This window comes from Pinus tabuliformis, chromosome 1_2 (genome assembly GCF_031772625.1).
Source record: "Pinus tabuliformis cultivar Carrire ecotype Pingquan chromosome 1_2, CPIR1, whole genome shotgun sequence".
Lineage (NCBI taxonomy): Eukaryota > Viridiplantae > Streptophyta > Pinopsida > Pinales > Pinaceae > Pinus > Pinus tabuliformis.
In genome coordinates, this window is record NC_142298.1 from 1241970559 (window position 1) to 1241986459 (window position 15901).

A 15901-nucleotide genomic window follows, 5' to 3' on the forward strand; every position below is an offset into this window, starting at 1 on the left:
GGTAGATGACCATACGGCACAAGGAAGGCATGCATGAAAAAGTGTAAAATAGTGCTGAACAAGAGGTTTTGTGTATCAGGATGAAGACGAAGATAAAGCTTGAAGAGAATAATTCACTGACTGGAGTATGACACTCCAATCTGTTTCTTTAGTGTCTCCTCTGGGGAGCTACACTTTTCTGGACGTATGTTGTATGCTTGGTGGTAGCTCCATTAATAACAGAGTCTAGATGCAAAATCCCATCGAGGTGTGCTAATCCATTAGACATTCTAGTGCATAGGGTGTAATTCATGACAAAAAACATATCAATATAGCGTAAACAATATGCTTACATCTAGAAAGTGAGTGCCTTCAATGATAATTGTTAGGGGGTATTATCCTCTATCTGGAAACATATCCAGTCTGTTGCAAATGCCTAAAGCATAAACTCACCTGATTATGATTAGTTGACATTTGTCACTCAATGCCTTAATGAATGCTATATAAAAATTGAAGGATTTGGATTGGATAGGACTCAATTAGCCTAAGACTTAGAAGTCACCACATAAAAATATGTAAAATGTTCAAACTTTAAAAATTCATAAATTCATGCATAACAGTGTAATATGAACAATTAAACTCCGAAAATTCAACTTTACTGATTTATATTTTGTGTATGCATGCAAAAGAAAAATCACAATGAGATACCTAAATTAAACGTCCTAATGTAAAATTAGTAAAATTATTGTTTTGAGAAACTTATTGATATATAGACAATATGCAAACATTGCAGTTCTAAATGGCTTCTAAAGCCAACACTCAACAAATTTAAATCTAAACAATAAATACTCTGTGGTTAGATACATGGGCAATTAATGCAAAATTAAAATTTCACTTCCCAAGAGGGTTCTTGGAATTTGACCCTATTACTGCTCAAATTAGCAAGGGACCTAAAGTGGATCCTTAAAGGAGCAAATGCTAGAACAAATACAAGAAATGGAGACTTAGCCACTGTCACCTCAGCTAAGGCTCCCTACTATTTATGGACTTTCACCAATGGGAGGAGACATGGTATATATGGAGTCACAAATGAAGGATAAATCAACAAGTGGATATAGAGTGACACATATTTCTTTCCAAAAGAGGTTTAAGAATAGAGTTTGCTTGTTTACTAAACAAGGTACAATGTCTTCTAGAAGAAGGATGAGAGGATTTGAGGGTTAAGTTTAGGGAATATGACTCGTGAAAGAGTTTTGCAATCCCTAAAATCCTTATTGAAATTGGTATCTTGAATGGTTCTTAAACAATTGTCTTTTCAAAGGAATGAGACCACACGAGACCAAGTGGACCCAACCTAGGTTAAGAGGTAAGAGTTTAGCAACCATTGATATTCTTAACTCAAGAAAGGAAAGGAAAGGATCAAAGAAAATATTTTCACTTAAAGGTGTTGATTTGATCGTATGAGGCACTAGCCTTGGGGATGTTAGAGTCAGTATTTGCATACAACCATTAGTGATCAAAATTTCTTTTTTCATATCATTTTAAGGGTCCCACTCAGATTTTTTTTTTATCATTCTACTAGGTCATGCAAAAAATTAGTCACTGATGGTAGTCCTAGTCCAAAAACATCACTCTTCCCTAAATGTGATTACTCGCTGGCATAGTTTCATATCTTGTTGACTGTACATCATCCATAAAGTTATTTTTATCATGCCATTTGTATCAATAATGAGGTCATTATGTCATCTTGAAATTCAGTCCTTCAAGGTCTCATTAGGTCTATTAGGGTTTCCAAGGTTCCATTCCATTGCATAAGACCAACAAGTAAAGGGTGATCAAATAACATCCCTCCACCATGTGAAGATGATTTGTAAAGAGAAATGCTTATTTCATTATGTAATTTTATGTCTTTCAAATGTAATAATTTCACCATCCCAAGCTGTTAACTCAGTGTCCCAAAGATGCCAGACCATCAAAAGATCAATTTGTCAAAGGAAATAGTCAAGTGAAAGGGTAAAGTTTCAAAGGGTTAATTGAATGCCAAAGAGAGTTGTCTTTTCCCAAGAGTCTCCAAATCATCATTTTCCACAAGCACTAAACCCTAATTTGCTCTCCCATTGAGCTAGGGTTGGCTATGGAATCAAAGACATCTGAGCAAAGAAGGAATAAGGGAGGCCATTTCAGCAAGTATGAGGTCATTCCAACTCATAAACATCATGTCTCCATCATTTTTCAAGAACTCATTCCAAGGGACAAATCATTTGCCACACATAGGGCCAATTTTTCTTCAAACTATGTTTCTGACAAAACAAAGATGAAATTGACAAAAGTGAGAGGTTTCTGTCTCTCATAGTCCAAGGAAGATAAACCTCCTTCACTTTTTACATGTGTGATGGTTTTAGAGAAATGTCAACAATACAGTTGCCACAAGAGAGTTGCTGCACTTCTAGAGTGACTTTTGGAAAACTATTTTTTCTCCTAGCTGGATTGTCCAAATGAATTTCTTGATGAGTCAAATGATAACTAGAGAGAAATATTTGTGCAATGGGCTATTACAATGTCAATTTGGAGTTGCGGAAGACCTCCAAAAGTTTCCTGAAAGAGAACACTTCAGTTTTGCTCCCTCATTTTGCAGTTTTTGACCAGTCTTGAGATAATTGATTTTTTCAAGGGCTATAATTAATCATTTTCAGTGCTTGATAGGTCCATTGTGTAGTCAAGAGAGAGACCTTTCCAACAAGCTATCATGGGCTCAATTTGGACTCAGGGAAGGTAGTCAAAATCAATCGGAAAGTTGGAGGATGCGTTCAGCAGGGTCGCTGCGCGTTTAACCTGGTTGCCGCGCTCATGTAGAGGTCGTTGCACGTTTGCCAGAGATCACAGTGTAATTTCTAACGACACTGGGCTCCTGTAGAGGTCGCTGCGCGTTTTACCGAGTCGCTGCATGTTTGCTTGGAACGAACAAAAACAAGCAAGAATGTCCTCCATCGCCACCAAGTTTCGAAATTGGTCATCACACACTTTAGTAAATGAGGTGGGTGGAAAAATATATTCACTCCTTCCCTACATTGTTGATCTACATAGGGTTTCATAGGTGTATGCTGACATCTCTAAAATCAAACCCTAGTAACAAATTTTCACAGTCCCACCTATTCAGGATGGCCAAGAGGCACCTTCATCCTCTCATCCATCCACATTCATTCTTCCACCTCAGTCCATGCATCATTCATCTTCATCTCATGAGTCAGCCACACCATCATCTCCATCATCACCACTTCATCAACCTATTCATTCACCTGGCAAAGATAAAGGAACTGAGCAGGAGCATATTGAGCATGGTGAGAGCAGCAAGCCCAAAATTGTTGGTTTAGGTACCTTGGCACATACCTATCAGAGAGTGCATAGGCAAGTGTTTGCCCCATTGATCATGGGAGGGGCCTTGCCTTCTTCATCGACGGAGCAGGAATTGAAAAGGGAGGAAGAAATGGCTAATCAACTCACCTTGAATGAGCAATTTGCCAAGATGGTAAATGAAAATTGAGAATACTGGCTTGAGAAGGTAAATGATCATTTGGAGAACCTCCTAGGCAAGGCCAACAAGGACAATGATATTCAAAGAAGGATGGCGAAGCACTATGCTATGAGAAACAAAATTGCAAGAGCCAAGCTCAAAAGAGCTCATGCAAAAATTGAGGTTTTGACCAAGCAAGAGGAGAAAAAGAGGTTGGATATCCTTGCCGAGGCATCACTCCATGCCTCAAACATATAGCCAGCTCTCATCCCACTAATTTTGTCCATTTTTGAACAATTTTAGCAAGATATGTTTTGCTGTGTTTTTTGAAGAAATTTTTGCACAGTTAGCATGGTCAAACGCGCAAGACCTAGGAATTTGTGCTTTTGTTTGGGGCATCCAATGAGAAATTGGTTAGCATTTTTGGATTCAGAATGATGAGGACATGCACCCTGTACTTTTGCTAAGAATTTGAAGCAAAAGTGGTCAGCCAAAAGGGTCAAAAACTACCAAAAAATCACCTTTCTGCTTCTTTTCTGGCCTGGTCACTGCACGTTTGAGTAGTCTTGGTAGATTGCAATTTTGGAGGGGCAAATCAAGCCCATTTTGAAAACCAAGGGCAGTTTTGGAAACTAGATAGGATACGCTTTCCAATGAGCTATCCTGGGCTAGATTTGGACATCGGGAAGGCAGTCAAAAGTCAGCTTGAAGAGGACGCTGCGCATTTGACCAGGGTCACTGTGCGTTTGATAGTTTTCCACAATTTTCACTGTTTCACTCCAAGTTGACTTTTATCCATGGGGAATTCAAGTTTTACTTATGTCATTGATCTAGATGATGTAATTATCATGTTTTTACTTTTACCTAGGGTAGATACATCAATTATATGGCCTATGTGGCATGTAATGAATCAGTTTGCTAGAGTGAGGGATGAGTCACTTTGACCACCCTACACTCCAGCTATCAATTCAGCCTTTCTTGCAACTGCTCCTCCACTCATGGATTCGACCCCTAAGCCTAGGATGACTTGGTTGTTGGCCTATATTATGCATTTCTTAGTCATTTTATAGGTTGACTCAATAGGGATGCTATACTAGTGATTAGAGACTATTGTATCAGATTTTGGCAATTTTCAATAGATGAGTTGTAGCTATTTTTCTGGGATACATGTGGTATGAATTTTTAGCGTTGTTTTTTCTTTGTGATCATTTGTATGAGTGCTTTATCAGTTCATAAACCATTCCATGTCTGTTATATGGTAATTTACGAGTTGATATGCATAATACATGTTTTCTCATGCTCTGTTTTGGGTAATTTATCATACTTTGTCCATTTTTCCTTAGTTTAGGGAGAATACATCTCTTATGCTCTTCCTAACTCATTAGTCTTAAACCATCTCATCAAATCACCTTTTAAGTGTTAAGCTTCAGACCCACCTTGCCCCTTTGAATGCCTGCAATCATATCTCATTTGCCCTGACCTAGACCCTCTGACCTAAAACACACATCCTTGTGACTACCAACCAAAAAATCAAATCAAACAACCCCCTGCACTTTACATCTAGCCTAAAACCCTAATCTATCTAGCCCTCCTGGATGTGATCCTTTGGAGAGAGCCCTCTCCAGCTTGGTAGGGCTAGCTACCAAGCTAAAAGATTGGTATGTGGTTGCCTCAACCAGACTCTTCCTCAGCATTGGAGATCCGAGGAGTGATAACATTCTGGCGCCGTTGCTGGGGAGTGAAAGCTCTATTTTCCTCGGAAAAGAATGACAATGATTTAGATCTAATTGTTGATGGTGAACAACAGTTGGACACATAGGAAGGCTGTACCATCCACCCGACGACTCCATTGATTGAAAGATCCAAAAAATCAACACTTCATGGCGACTCCACTTTTCAAGAACCAGTGGTTTGAAAACCTTCTTGGTGACTTCATTTTTGTCAAGATGAGTTATGCTGCAAGAAGAAATCCCAGGTATGCTCCTATGGATTGATCTCAGATCTTATGCCTCATGTTGACTAGTTTACAAATCTTTCTATGTTTAGAAATGAACAAGAAGATGATGCTACTTTGAATTTAGTAAGGTTTCATGTACATGTATGTAGACTAAGAGTTGAGTTTCCTGAGGACTGTCTCATGAAGTTGTTTATGGCCACCCTTGAAGATAAAGCTAGGGTATGGTATGAAGGGTTACCAGAAGAAAGCTTATGTTCTCTAAAATATTTGCATAATGTGTTCTCCAACCATTATGTGAAGTCTTATCTTTCTTTACAAAGATGTTGTGATTATAGTGAAGGTTTCATTGTATATCTTGAAAGTATTGATGATATCGAATGTATGGATGATGAAGAAATCATTGAAGCCTTCTATGATTTTTACCTTCAACTACAGTCTGAAGAAGCCAATCACTTTGATACACAAGATCATAGTCAGCATACAATAGCTTCCTCTTTGCTTGAAGATGAAGGAATTTTGCATCTTGATAGTCAAAAGGAATCACATGAAATGAATCAGCAGTCTGATGAAAATTTATATACTCCTTTGCTTGAAATTAATGAAGATATTCAACATCCTTGTCAAAATTTAGGAGGGAAAGAAGACAATTACTGTTTTAGTAAGTGAAAACAAAAAGTACTATCTCCTCTGTCTGAAGATGAGATAGAACAACTCCTGAAAAGTCATGTTACAACACAAGCTAATGCAGGTTTGCTGCGTTCACATAGTCAAGAAGATGATAGGGCTGTCATGTTTGGTAATCTTGAAGAATGTTTTTTGTTTAAGGATGACTTAGACTATGAATTTGAGGAGTATGAGCCTGAGAGAGATAGTATGCCAGAAATCGAGTCAGAATTTCTCATGCTCGAGGAATTTACAGCCAACACTCAGATAGCAAAAGGTTATACTTCTCTATGCCTTCCTATCAATCAACAACCAACAGTGCTTTTAGGTCAGAATGAAGGGAGTACTTGTATTTTTGCTGCTGGATCTCAAGAGAAGGTAATGCTTCAGGATTTTCAAGATCCCTTTGATAGTCTTTTGCAAGTATTGGAGAAGATGAATGTTGTCTGGTTTGTTAGCAGAAGCCTTGGTTTCAGTTGTTATTGTGAGTTGCCTGCATGTACTTCGTTATGCCTACTCGAGGAAAGTGAGAGCAAAATTTCAGTAAGTAGCCATCTGCTGGATTGGTTACATTGGAAGGCTCACTTCACTTGATTGTACATATTTCTTCAGTAGGCAGGTGGTTGTCATCAGGATTTGAAGCTCTCAAATCTCGATGGTCTGCTGCCATTAATAAGCTTTGTAAGTACTTGTTTCAATGAAGTAAGTTTTGAGTCAGTTTCGAGTCAGTTTCACACCATTTTTGAGTTTTTGACCGTATTGGCCCACATGGTTAGGCACTTGGTCTACGGTGTTCTTGACACCTCCAAGGAGTTTCCATCCCCAATAAGGCCGATGTTAGAGTCAGTGTTTTCATACTGCCATCAGTGATCAAAAATCCTCTTTTCATATAATTTTAAGGGTCCCACTTAGTTTTTTGTTTGTTTGTTTGTTTATCATTCCACTAGGTCATGCAAAACATTAGTCACTGATGGTAATCCTAGTCCAAAAAAATCACTCTTCCCTAAATGTGATTACTTGCTAGCATAGTTTGATATCTTGTTGATTGTACATCATACATAAAGTTATTTTATCATGCCATTTGTATCAGTCATGAGGTCATTATGTCATCTTGAAATTCAGTCCTTCAAGGTCTCATTAGGTCTATTAGGGTTTCCAAGGTTCCATTCCATTGCATAAGACCAACAAGTAAAGGGTGATCAAATAACATCCCTTCACCATGTGAAGATGCTTTATAAAGAGAAATGCTTATTTCATTATCTAATTTTATGTCTTTCAAATGTAATAATTTCACCATCCCAAGTTGTTAACTCAGTGTCCCAAAGATGCCAGGCCATCAAAAGATCAATTTGTCAAAGGAAATAGTCAAGTGAAAGGGTAAAGTTTCAAAGGGTTAAGTGAATGCCAAAGAGAGTTTTCTTTTCCCAAGTGTGTCCAAATCATCATTTTCCACAAGCACTAAACCCTAATTTCCTCTCCCACTAAGCTAGGGTTGACTATGGGATCAAAGACATCTGAGCAGAGGAGGCATAAGGGAGGTATTTTCAGCAAGTATGAGGTCATTCCAACTCATAAACATCATGTCTCCATCTTTTTCCAAGAAGTCATTCCAAGGGACAAATCATTTGCTACACATAGGGCCAATTGTTTCTTCAAACTATGTTTCTGACGAAACAAAGATGAAATTGACAAAAGTGAGAGAGGTTTTTGTTCCTCATAGTCCAAGGATGAAAAACCTTCTTCAATTTTTACACAGGGGTCATGGTTTTAGAGAAATGTGAACAATACAGTTGCCACAAGAGAGTTGTTGCACTTCTAGAGTGACTTTGGAAAAATTATTTTTTCTCCTAGTTGGATTGTCCAAATGACTTTCTTGATGAGTCAAATGATAACTAGAGACAAATATTTGTCCAATGAGCTATCATGATGTCAATTTGGAGTTGCAGAAGACCTCCAAAAGTTTCCTGAAAGAGAACACATCAGTTTTGCACCCTCATTTTGTAGTTTTTGACCAGTCTTGGGAGAATATTTTTAGGGGCTATAATTAATCATTTTCAGTGCTTTATAGGTCCATTGTGTAGCTAAGAGAGAGACCTTTCCAACGATCATGAGCTCAATTTGGATTCTGGGAATCTAGTCAAAATCAATCGGCAAGTTGGAGGATGCATTCAGAAGGGTTGCTGCACATTTAACCTGGTCACTGCCCGTTTAACCTAGTCACTGCGCTCCTGTAGAGGTCACTATGCGTTTGCTAGAGATCACAGTGTAATTTATAACAACGCTGCACTCTTGTAGAGGTCGTTGTGCGTTTGATCGGGTCATTGCACATTTGACCGAGTTGCTGCGCCTTTGCCCGGGTTGCTGCGCGTTTGCTTGGAAGGAGCAAAAACAAGCCAGAACGTCCTCCCTTGCCACCAAGTTTCGAAATTGGTCATCACACACTTTAGTAAATGAGGTAGGTGGAAAAATATATTCACTTCTTCCCTGCATTGTTGATCTACATAGGGTTTCATAGGTGTTTGCTGACATTTCTAAAATCAAACCCTAATAACAAATTTTCAAAGTCCCACCTATTCAACGTGGCCAAGAGGCACCTTCATCCTCTCATCCATCCACATCCATTCCTCCACCTCAGTTCATACATCATTCATCTTCATCTCATGAGTCATCCACACCATCACCTCCATCATCACCATTTCATCAGCCTATTCATTCACCTAGCAGAGATAAAGGAACTGAGCAGGAGCATATTGAGCATGGTGGAAGCAGCAAGCCCAAAAGGGCTGGTTTAGGTACCTTGGCACATACCTATTAGAGAGGGCATAGGCAAGTGTTTGCCCCACTGATTGTGGGGCGGGCCTTGCCTTCTTCATCAACAGAGAAGGAAAGGAAAAGGGAGGAAGAAATGGCCAATCAACTCACCTTGAATGAGTAATTTGCCAAGATGGTAAATGAAAACCGAGAATATTGGCTTGAGAAGGTAAATGATAATCTGGAGAACCTCCTAGGCAAGGCCAAGAAGGACAATGATATTCAAAGAAGGATGGCGAAGCACTATGCTATGAGAGACAAAATTGCAAGAGCTAAGCTCAAAAGAGCTCATGCAAAAGTTAAGGCTTTGACCAAGCAAGAGGAGAAAAATAGGTTGGATATCCTTGTTGAGCCATCAGTCCATGCCTCAAACATATAGCCAGCTATCATCCCACCAATTTTGGCAAGATATGTTTCGGTGTGTTTTTTGAAGAAATTTTTGCACAGTTAGCATGGTCAAACATGCAACACCTAGGATGCTGTGCTTTTGTTTGGGGGATCCAATGAGAAAATGGTCAGCATTTCTGGATTCGGAATGATGAGGACATGCACCTTGTACTTTTCCTAAGAATTTGAAGAAAAACTGGTTAGCCAAAAAGTAAAAAACTACCAAAAAATCATCTTTCTGCCTCTTTTCTGGCATGGTCGCTGCACGTTTGAGTAGTCTTGGGAGATTGCAATTTTGGAGAGGCAAATCGAGCCCATTTTGAAAACCAAGGGCAATTTTGGAAACTAGACAGGATAAGCTTTCCAATGAGCTATTCTGGGTTAGATTTGGACATCAGAAGGCAGTCAAAATTCAGCTTGAAGAGGTTGCTGCGTGTTTGACTAGGGTCGCTGCGTGTTTGACAGTTTTCCACAATTTTCACTGTTTCACTGAAAGTTGACTTTTATCTATTCGAAATTCAAGTTTTACTTATGTAATTGATCTAGATGATGTAATTATCATGTTTTTAAGTTTACCTAGGGTATATACATCAGTTATATGGCCTATGTGGCATGTAATGAATCAGTGTGCTAGAGTGAGGGATGAGTCACTTTGACCACCCTATACTCTAGCTATCAGTTCAACCTTTCTTGCAATTGCTCCTCCACTCATGGATTCGACTCCTAAGCCTACGATGAGTTGGTTGTTGGCCTATATTATGGATTTTCTTAGTCATCTTACAGGTTGGATTCAATATGGATGCTATACTAGTGATCAGAGACTATTGTATCAGATTTTGGCAATTTTCAATAGATGAGTTGTAGCTATTTTTTTGGGATACATATGGTATGAATTTTTAGCATTGCTTTTTCTTTGTGATCATTTGTATGAATGCTTTATCAGTTCATAAATTCCATGTCTATTATATGGTAATTTACAAGCTGATAAGCAAAATACATGTTTTCTCATGCTCTATTTCGGGTAATTTATCATACTTTGTCCATTTTTCCTCAGTTTAGGAAGAATACATCTCTTATGCTCTTCCTAACTCCTCATCAGTCTTAAACTATCTCATAAAATCACCTTTTAAGTGTTAATATTCATACCTACCTTGCCCCTTTGAATGTCTGCAATCATATTTCATTTGCCCTGACCTAGGCCCTCTGACCCAAAACACACATCCTTGTGACTACCCAACCAAAAAATCAAATCAAACAACCCCCTGCACTTTACATCTAGCCTAAAATCCTAATCTATCTAGCCCTCCTGGCTCTGATCCTTTGGAGAGAGCCCTCTCCGACTTGGTAGGGCTAGCTACCAAGCTAAAAGATTAGTCTGTGGTTACCTTAGCCAGACTCTTCCTCAGCGTTGGAGATTTGGAGGAGTGATAACAGGGGATACGAAGATAAAGTTTGATCTCACAACTAGGGCTTGGATTTTCTCATAAATCCACTATCAGAATGGCTTCAAAATTGGAGGAGGCCTTGAGGAGACACCAACGTAGGGGAGAGTAGGAGATCAAATTTTTTGGAGGACTATTTTGTTGGGGAAAATGATGCCCTAGGTGACCCAACTTGGATAGACCTAGGAAAAGATGAAAAAGAGTTGATTTTAGGTGACCACCCCTTGGTAGATCAGTGCTTTAGTCTTGGGATAATGGAGTCTATGATAAATATGAATGGGGACCTTGGTTCTTAGTCAAGGAGGCCTCAAGACTACATCGCTAGCCTTTTAGGAAAAAGAGAAGAAATATTGCAGGTTTTATACTTCAATGTGCAAAAGGTGATGACTTATCAAGATGAATTCGTTGAAAAAATTATCCCTAGGAGATTTCATTCAAATCACATGGCCCATACGTTGAGAAATATTATACAGAGACAAAATGCCACAATTTAAGAAGTAAATGCATGCAACGATTAGCCCTAAAAATAGCGAAAATCCCAATCTATTGTATATGACAAAGTAAAACAAGAATAACATTAAAAACATGTACTTACATGTAATAAAACATTTCCAACCATCCATAATTTGAAGATAGAGAAGCTCCAAGATAAGATAAACCAAATCCACACATCAAAATTCATCCATAAAGCTCTTATTCATCCTGCAAGAAAAAGTGCGAAATTCTCGAGAGAGAGAAGAAATCCAATCATATGTGATGATGAGAAAATGAACTCATCTCACTTGTATTTATACATTAATGAGGAGTTTGAATTAGTCTCCTTGGTCCATATAAGCCCCAAAAATAAAATAATGTTCTAATAATCTAACTTTTCGTGATAAGCCCACCAAACTAGCTCATAAATGAAAGACAACCTCTCAAGAGGTCAAATAATATTTTATCCATGTCGTAGGGCCCTCTAAGTGGGCTAATGAGGTCCATGGGTGCCATAATGAAGAGTAGGACCCTCAAAAGTGATGGACAAGGGGTTGGCCCCTTGTTCTCCAAACAATAAACCTGTGGTGCTCCCAATGGGTGTGGGGGAACAACAATAACTTCATGGGTCTCCAAATGAGTCGAAGATGCTTGTATATCATTTGCAAGGGCTCCAATGATGATGTAGGGGATGCCACATCATCCTACAAGTCCTGGGTGAACTACCAAGTGCATGATACATCTGCGGGGTCGACTAGGAAAAATCGAACTGGGTGCATTTTCCTCATCCAATGGGAGTATCTCGAGCATCTCTGACCATCCTTGGCGATAGATGGAGTGTTGTTTACTGTTGTGGAGGCCCATGGCTCTCAACACACACCCTACATGCGCTAATGTAGCGCTCTGGAGGATTATGATCTCGTACAAGGAGACCAAACCCAAGATGGAGACCATCTGCAATCTTGCATAAGGTCCGATGCGCCCTCTAACGTTCCAACACAACAAGTCATTAGAGAAATCAAGTAAATGAGCTTACCAATCATGGACCACAGGTGGGGACTTCATAATGACCCGCCCTTCCGCAATGGTCTTCGAGATGTGTTAATGTCTCCTAAACTCCAAATGGGGTTAACCAAGTATCCTATTAGGTGGTCTCTACTTCTAAAGAGGATATGTTCAAGGTATATCCCTCAAAAGGTGGTGGCATATGACAGATAGGTGAATGAAGTAGGGGATGAGAAGGGGCAACCCTGGGTCACATGCTGGGGTACAAGGGTAGCTAATAAGAGGGAAGCCCACACTTGAGTTTATAATGTGTAGGAGGAAGAAATCATGGTACATGAGGTGCTCCAACCTTGATTTTTCTACCCTTTTTTATATGCCTTTTGCCTTTTATGATTTTCTTTGATTAACTGCTCGAGGCTCAAGGGATAAGCACATGATGCATAAGATATAACAGTGAATACCTCCTTTTAAAGGTAGGGCGGTTCATTGCCCACTAGGGGTTGGGATAATCATGGGTCGTTCATATATGATGAAAGAGACTTATAAAACATGTAGGAACTAGGGTGATGGCCATGATGATGAGGTAGAGATCATGTATTGGCTTTTTCCCACGTGCTAAATGTGTTTGTCCCGACCATATTTGCATTTTGTGGTACATTTTCTTGCTGAATGTGGCCAAATATGATTTTAACTTTCTTTTTAGCTGCATCTACCTCCAGGGTGTCATTCCGGGCCTGATCTAAAGTGCGGGCAAGGGGAAGGGGTGAGCTAAACCTATGTGGATCCAGTGTAGGAACATGGACCTAGGTGGGATAAATGATAAATGGGGTAATAATGAGTGGAAAGGGGGTAATATAAGCGAATAAGGGAGTGGGACCATGCAACCAAAATTAGGGTTTTCTATGAAATACCATCCCTAAAGCCAAAATGTTAGTAAAAGAAATCCCATGGGACTAGATCAAAGGTTAATATCCAAAAGGGGTCTAGGGGATAGGAGCACAAACCTAATGCATTCTTTCTGCTGAATCCCCCATTAATCTAGGCCCATAAGTTCCGTGATAAGAAAATTGCAATACTTAATTACTAAATGACAAGGCATACCTTTAGGTTCAGGAGGTGCACCTTCAAACATACGATCATGGTATATGGGTGAGGGAACACATGAATGGTTCAGGTGGAAGAGAAATGGCACAATGAGCTAACTGGAGGCTACAAGGGGCTACTGGCTACCGGTTGAGGACCGCCTTGGAAAAGATTTCTCCTAGGGATATCACCCACAAAATGGGGGGTAACATCTTGCTCCAGCTGGGATGTGATCTCTCGAAGAAGTGGGTGAAACTATTCGAACGGGAGGTCATGAGAAATTCAACATTCTCTTGGTTATTGTAGATATGTCAACTGCACATATAATAGACGAAAAACACAGGGCAAAATGATTTCACGACGTCTCATGATTGCACATGTTATATAATAGGTCATAAAATCAATAAAAAATAAAATATGCAATTATGCATCTATCTACCATGAGAATTATCATATGATAGTAGTTATAATATGAAAATGAGCATGCAATGCATCCTACCCTAACATGCATATGACAAAGCTAGTATTAAGTGTAATCATAAAGCTAGTGCAACCAACATATCATCAAATCAATATGCCTGCCTATATGATTACTCATGCAACAAATCCCAAAGCGAATGCAAATCCAAACACATGGAGGATGTTGCGGGTGGGAGGTGGGAAAATATGATGCCACACGCATGGATGATTATGTGAGAAGAGGTAAGAAAAGCTTGTAATCTAGTCCATGAGATCTTCTCTTGCACCCAAAAGATAGAGATGTCAACAACCAAGCTCATAAACTTTTGATGGGTGGCAACCTCTGGCATATCACTTCCACCATTGTCCTTATTTACGTCATGGCTTATGGCCTTCATCGAGTTATGATAAATAGGAAAGGGAGGTCGACGAGACAAAGAAACACAATTAGGTTGCACATGATGATTACACTTGAGAGGGGAGACTATGGAGTGATCAAAACCCTAAGGGTGCATCCAAGGAGGAAAAGTATGATCAATGAAGGGATTTTCCTTGGCATCATACTTTGGAGGGGGAAAGCTCTCACAATTACTTGGGATCATACGACAAGGGGTGAGGGAATCACTTGATGAAGAGTCAAGATGATGACCAATAGGAAAAAGGGAGGAAGAAGTTTTGTATTCAATGGGTTTCGATTCCCCAAAATCATAATCTAAAGGCTCAAGTGATTTTAACATGGAATCATACTCACGAGAAGTGGGTTTCTTATCAATTTCCTTAGTATTAAAGATTGGGTCTCTCCTAAAAGGAAAATTGATCACTTCCAATTGCCGTTCTTTATGCAAAGGAAAATGAAGATTCTCCTTCCGAAGGGTATCAATGGGTATGTCATCATAAATAGTGTCTAAGGGAAAGGGAAGACCAATCTCAGCCTCATCCTCCTTGTCAATGTCATAAATGGGAGCACAATCAAATTGAGGACCAACAATTTCCCATTTCTCCTTTTCAATGTGGAAATAATCTTCAATGTCATCTTTCGAGGGGTTAATGGGGTCAACTCCCTCAAGGTTCTCAAAAGGAGAATCATCAGAAGTAATATCCTTGAGAAAGGTAAGGTTAGTCTCAACTTCACCTTCCATAGACTCATTCTTCCCAACACATGCGTTCTCAAAATCATATTTTTCATCAAGCGGACCCAACGATGACTCATCACCCTGCTCATTACTTAGATTTTCAATGTCTTGATGATGCTCGATGAAGGCTTCCTCTTGGATGCTTAATGCAGGGTATACTTGAAAGTGACTAAGAAATCCATCAACGAACTCCTCAATATATGAGATGCTCTTGGGTTGATGATCATGCAACCATGAGTTATGACCATTGAGAGATCCCATGAACAATAACAGAAGGACATCTTGGTGAACTACTTTTTCCTTTGAAGTATGTGCATTGAATCTTTCTGCATGGTCAGTTATGGAGAGTGGATCACCATCAAACACGGGAACCCCACTTACCATCCTTCCCGCGACATGATTAGGGTGCCCAGGGATGTTAACAATGTCCAAAGCGGGAAATTTATCAAAGAAAGAAAACTTGTTTAAGACATGCATGAAAAATATGTAGGAGTCGCCAAGGTGAATTTAAAGATGCTTAGAAAAATACTTGCTTCACCCTACAAGCATTGACCTTATAGTTCAATGAATAACTAGGGCTTCGTTCTTCCAATGGAGTCACCAGTAATAATACGTCAATATTTCGTAGGGGGAACAAAACACACGTTTCATGTCCCCGACAACGGAACCAAACATTGTTAAAATTGGCAACTAGGGACAAACTCCATGTGGGTCAGCGTATTTATGGCAGCTGATATTTTTATTGGATCCCTCTCATCGAGAGGTGTAGGATTGATCCAAAGATCATCCAATTCTGATAAGTATTTATGGAGATATGAATTTATTTTGATTATGTAATTATTATCAAGCCAACCATCTCTTTCATAGGGTCAAGAAGCCCAAACGTCATGCATACTCAACCTATACGTTTTTTTTGTATAAATAGAAGAGGATTTGTTGTCATTTGGACACAATTCTTGAGTGATCTCCTCCTCTCCATGTCTTTGGTTTTTGGAGA

General features: G+C 39.3%; 1 protein-coding gene across 3 annotated transcripts in view; it reads left to right on the plus strand.

The window, feature by feature from the left end:
* PTAC12 (plastid transcriptionally active 12) overlaps nt 1-506 on the plus strand; it is a 59582-nt gene extending 59076 nt beyond the window's left edge. For all 3 annotated transcript variants that reach the window (XR_016252960.1, XM_089396773.1, XM_089396774.1), the window contains one exon: nt 80-506. Coding sequence is in view for 2 of the 3 variants with exons in the window: in XM_089396773.1 (XP_089252899.1) it covers nt 80-103 (24 nt within the window). In the remaining variant the exon portion in view is untranslated. The remainder of the gene's footprint in view (nt 1-79) is intronic.
* Nucleotides 507-15901: the final 15395 nt, after the last annotated feature.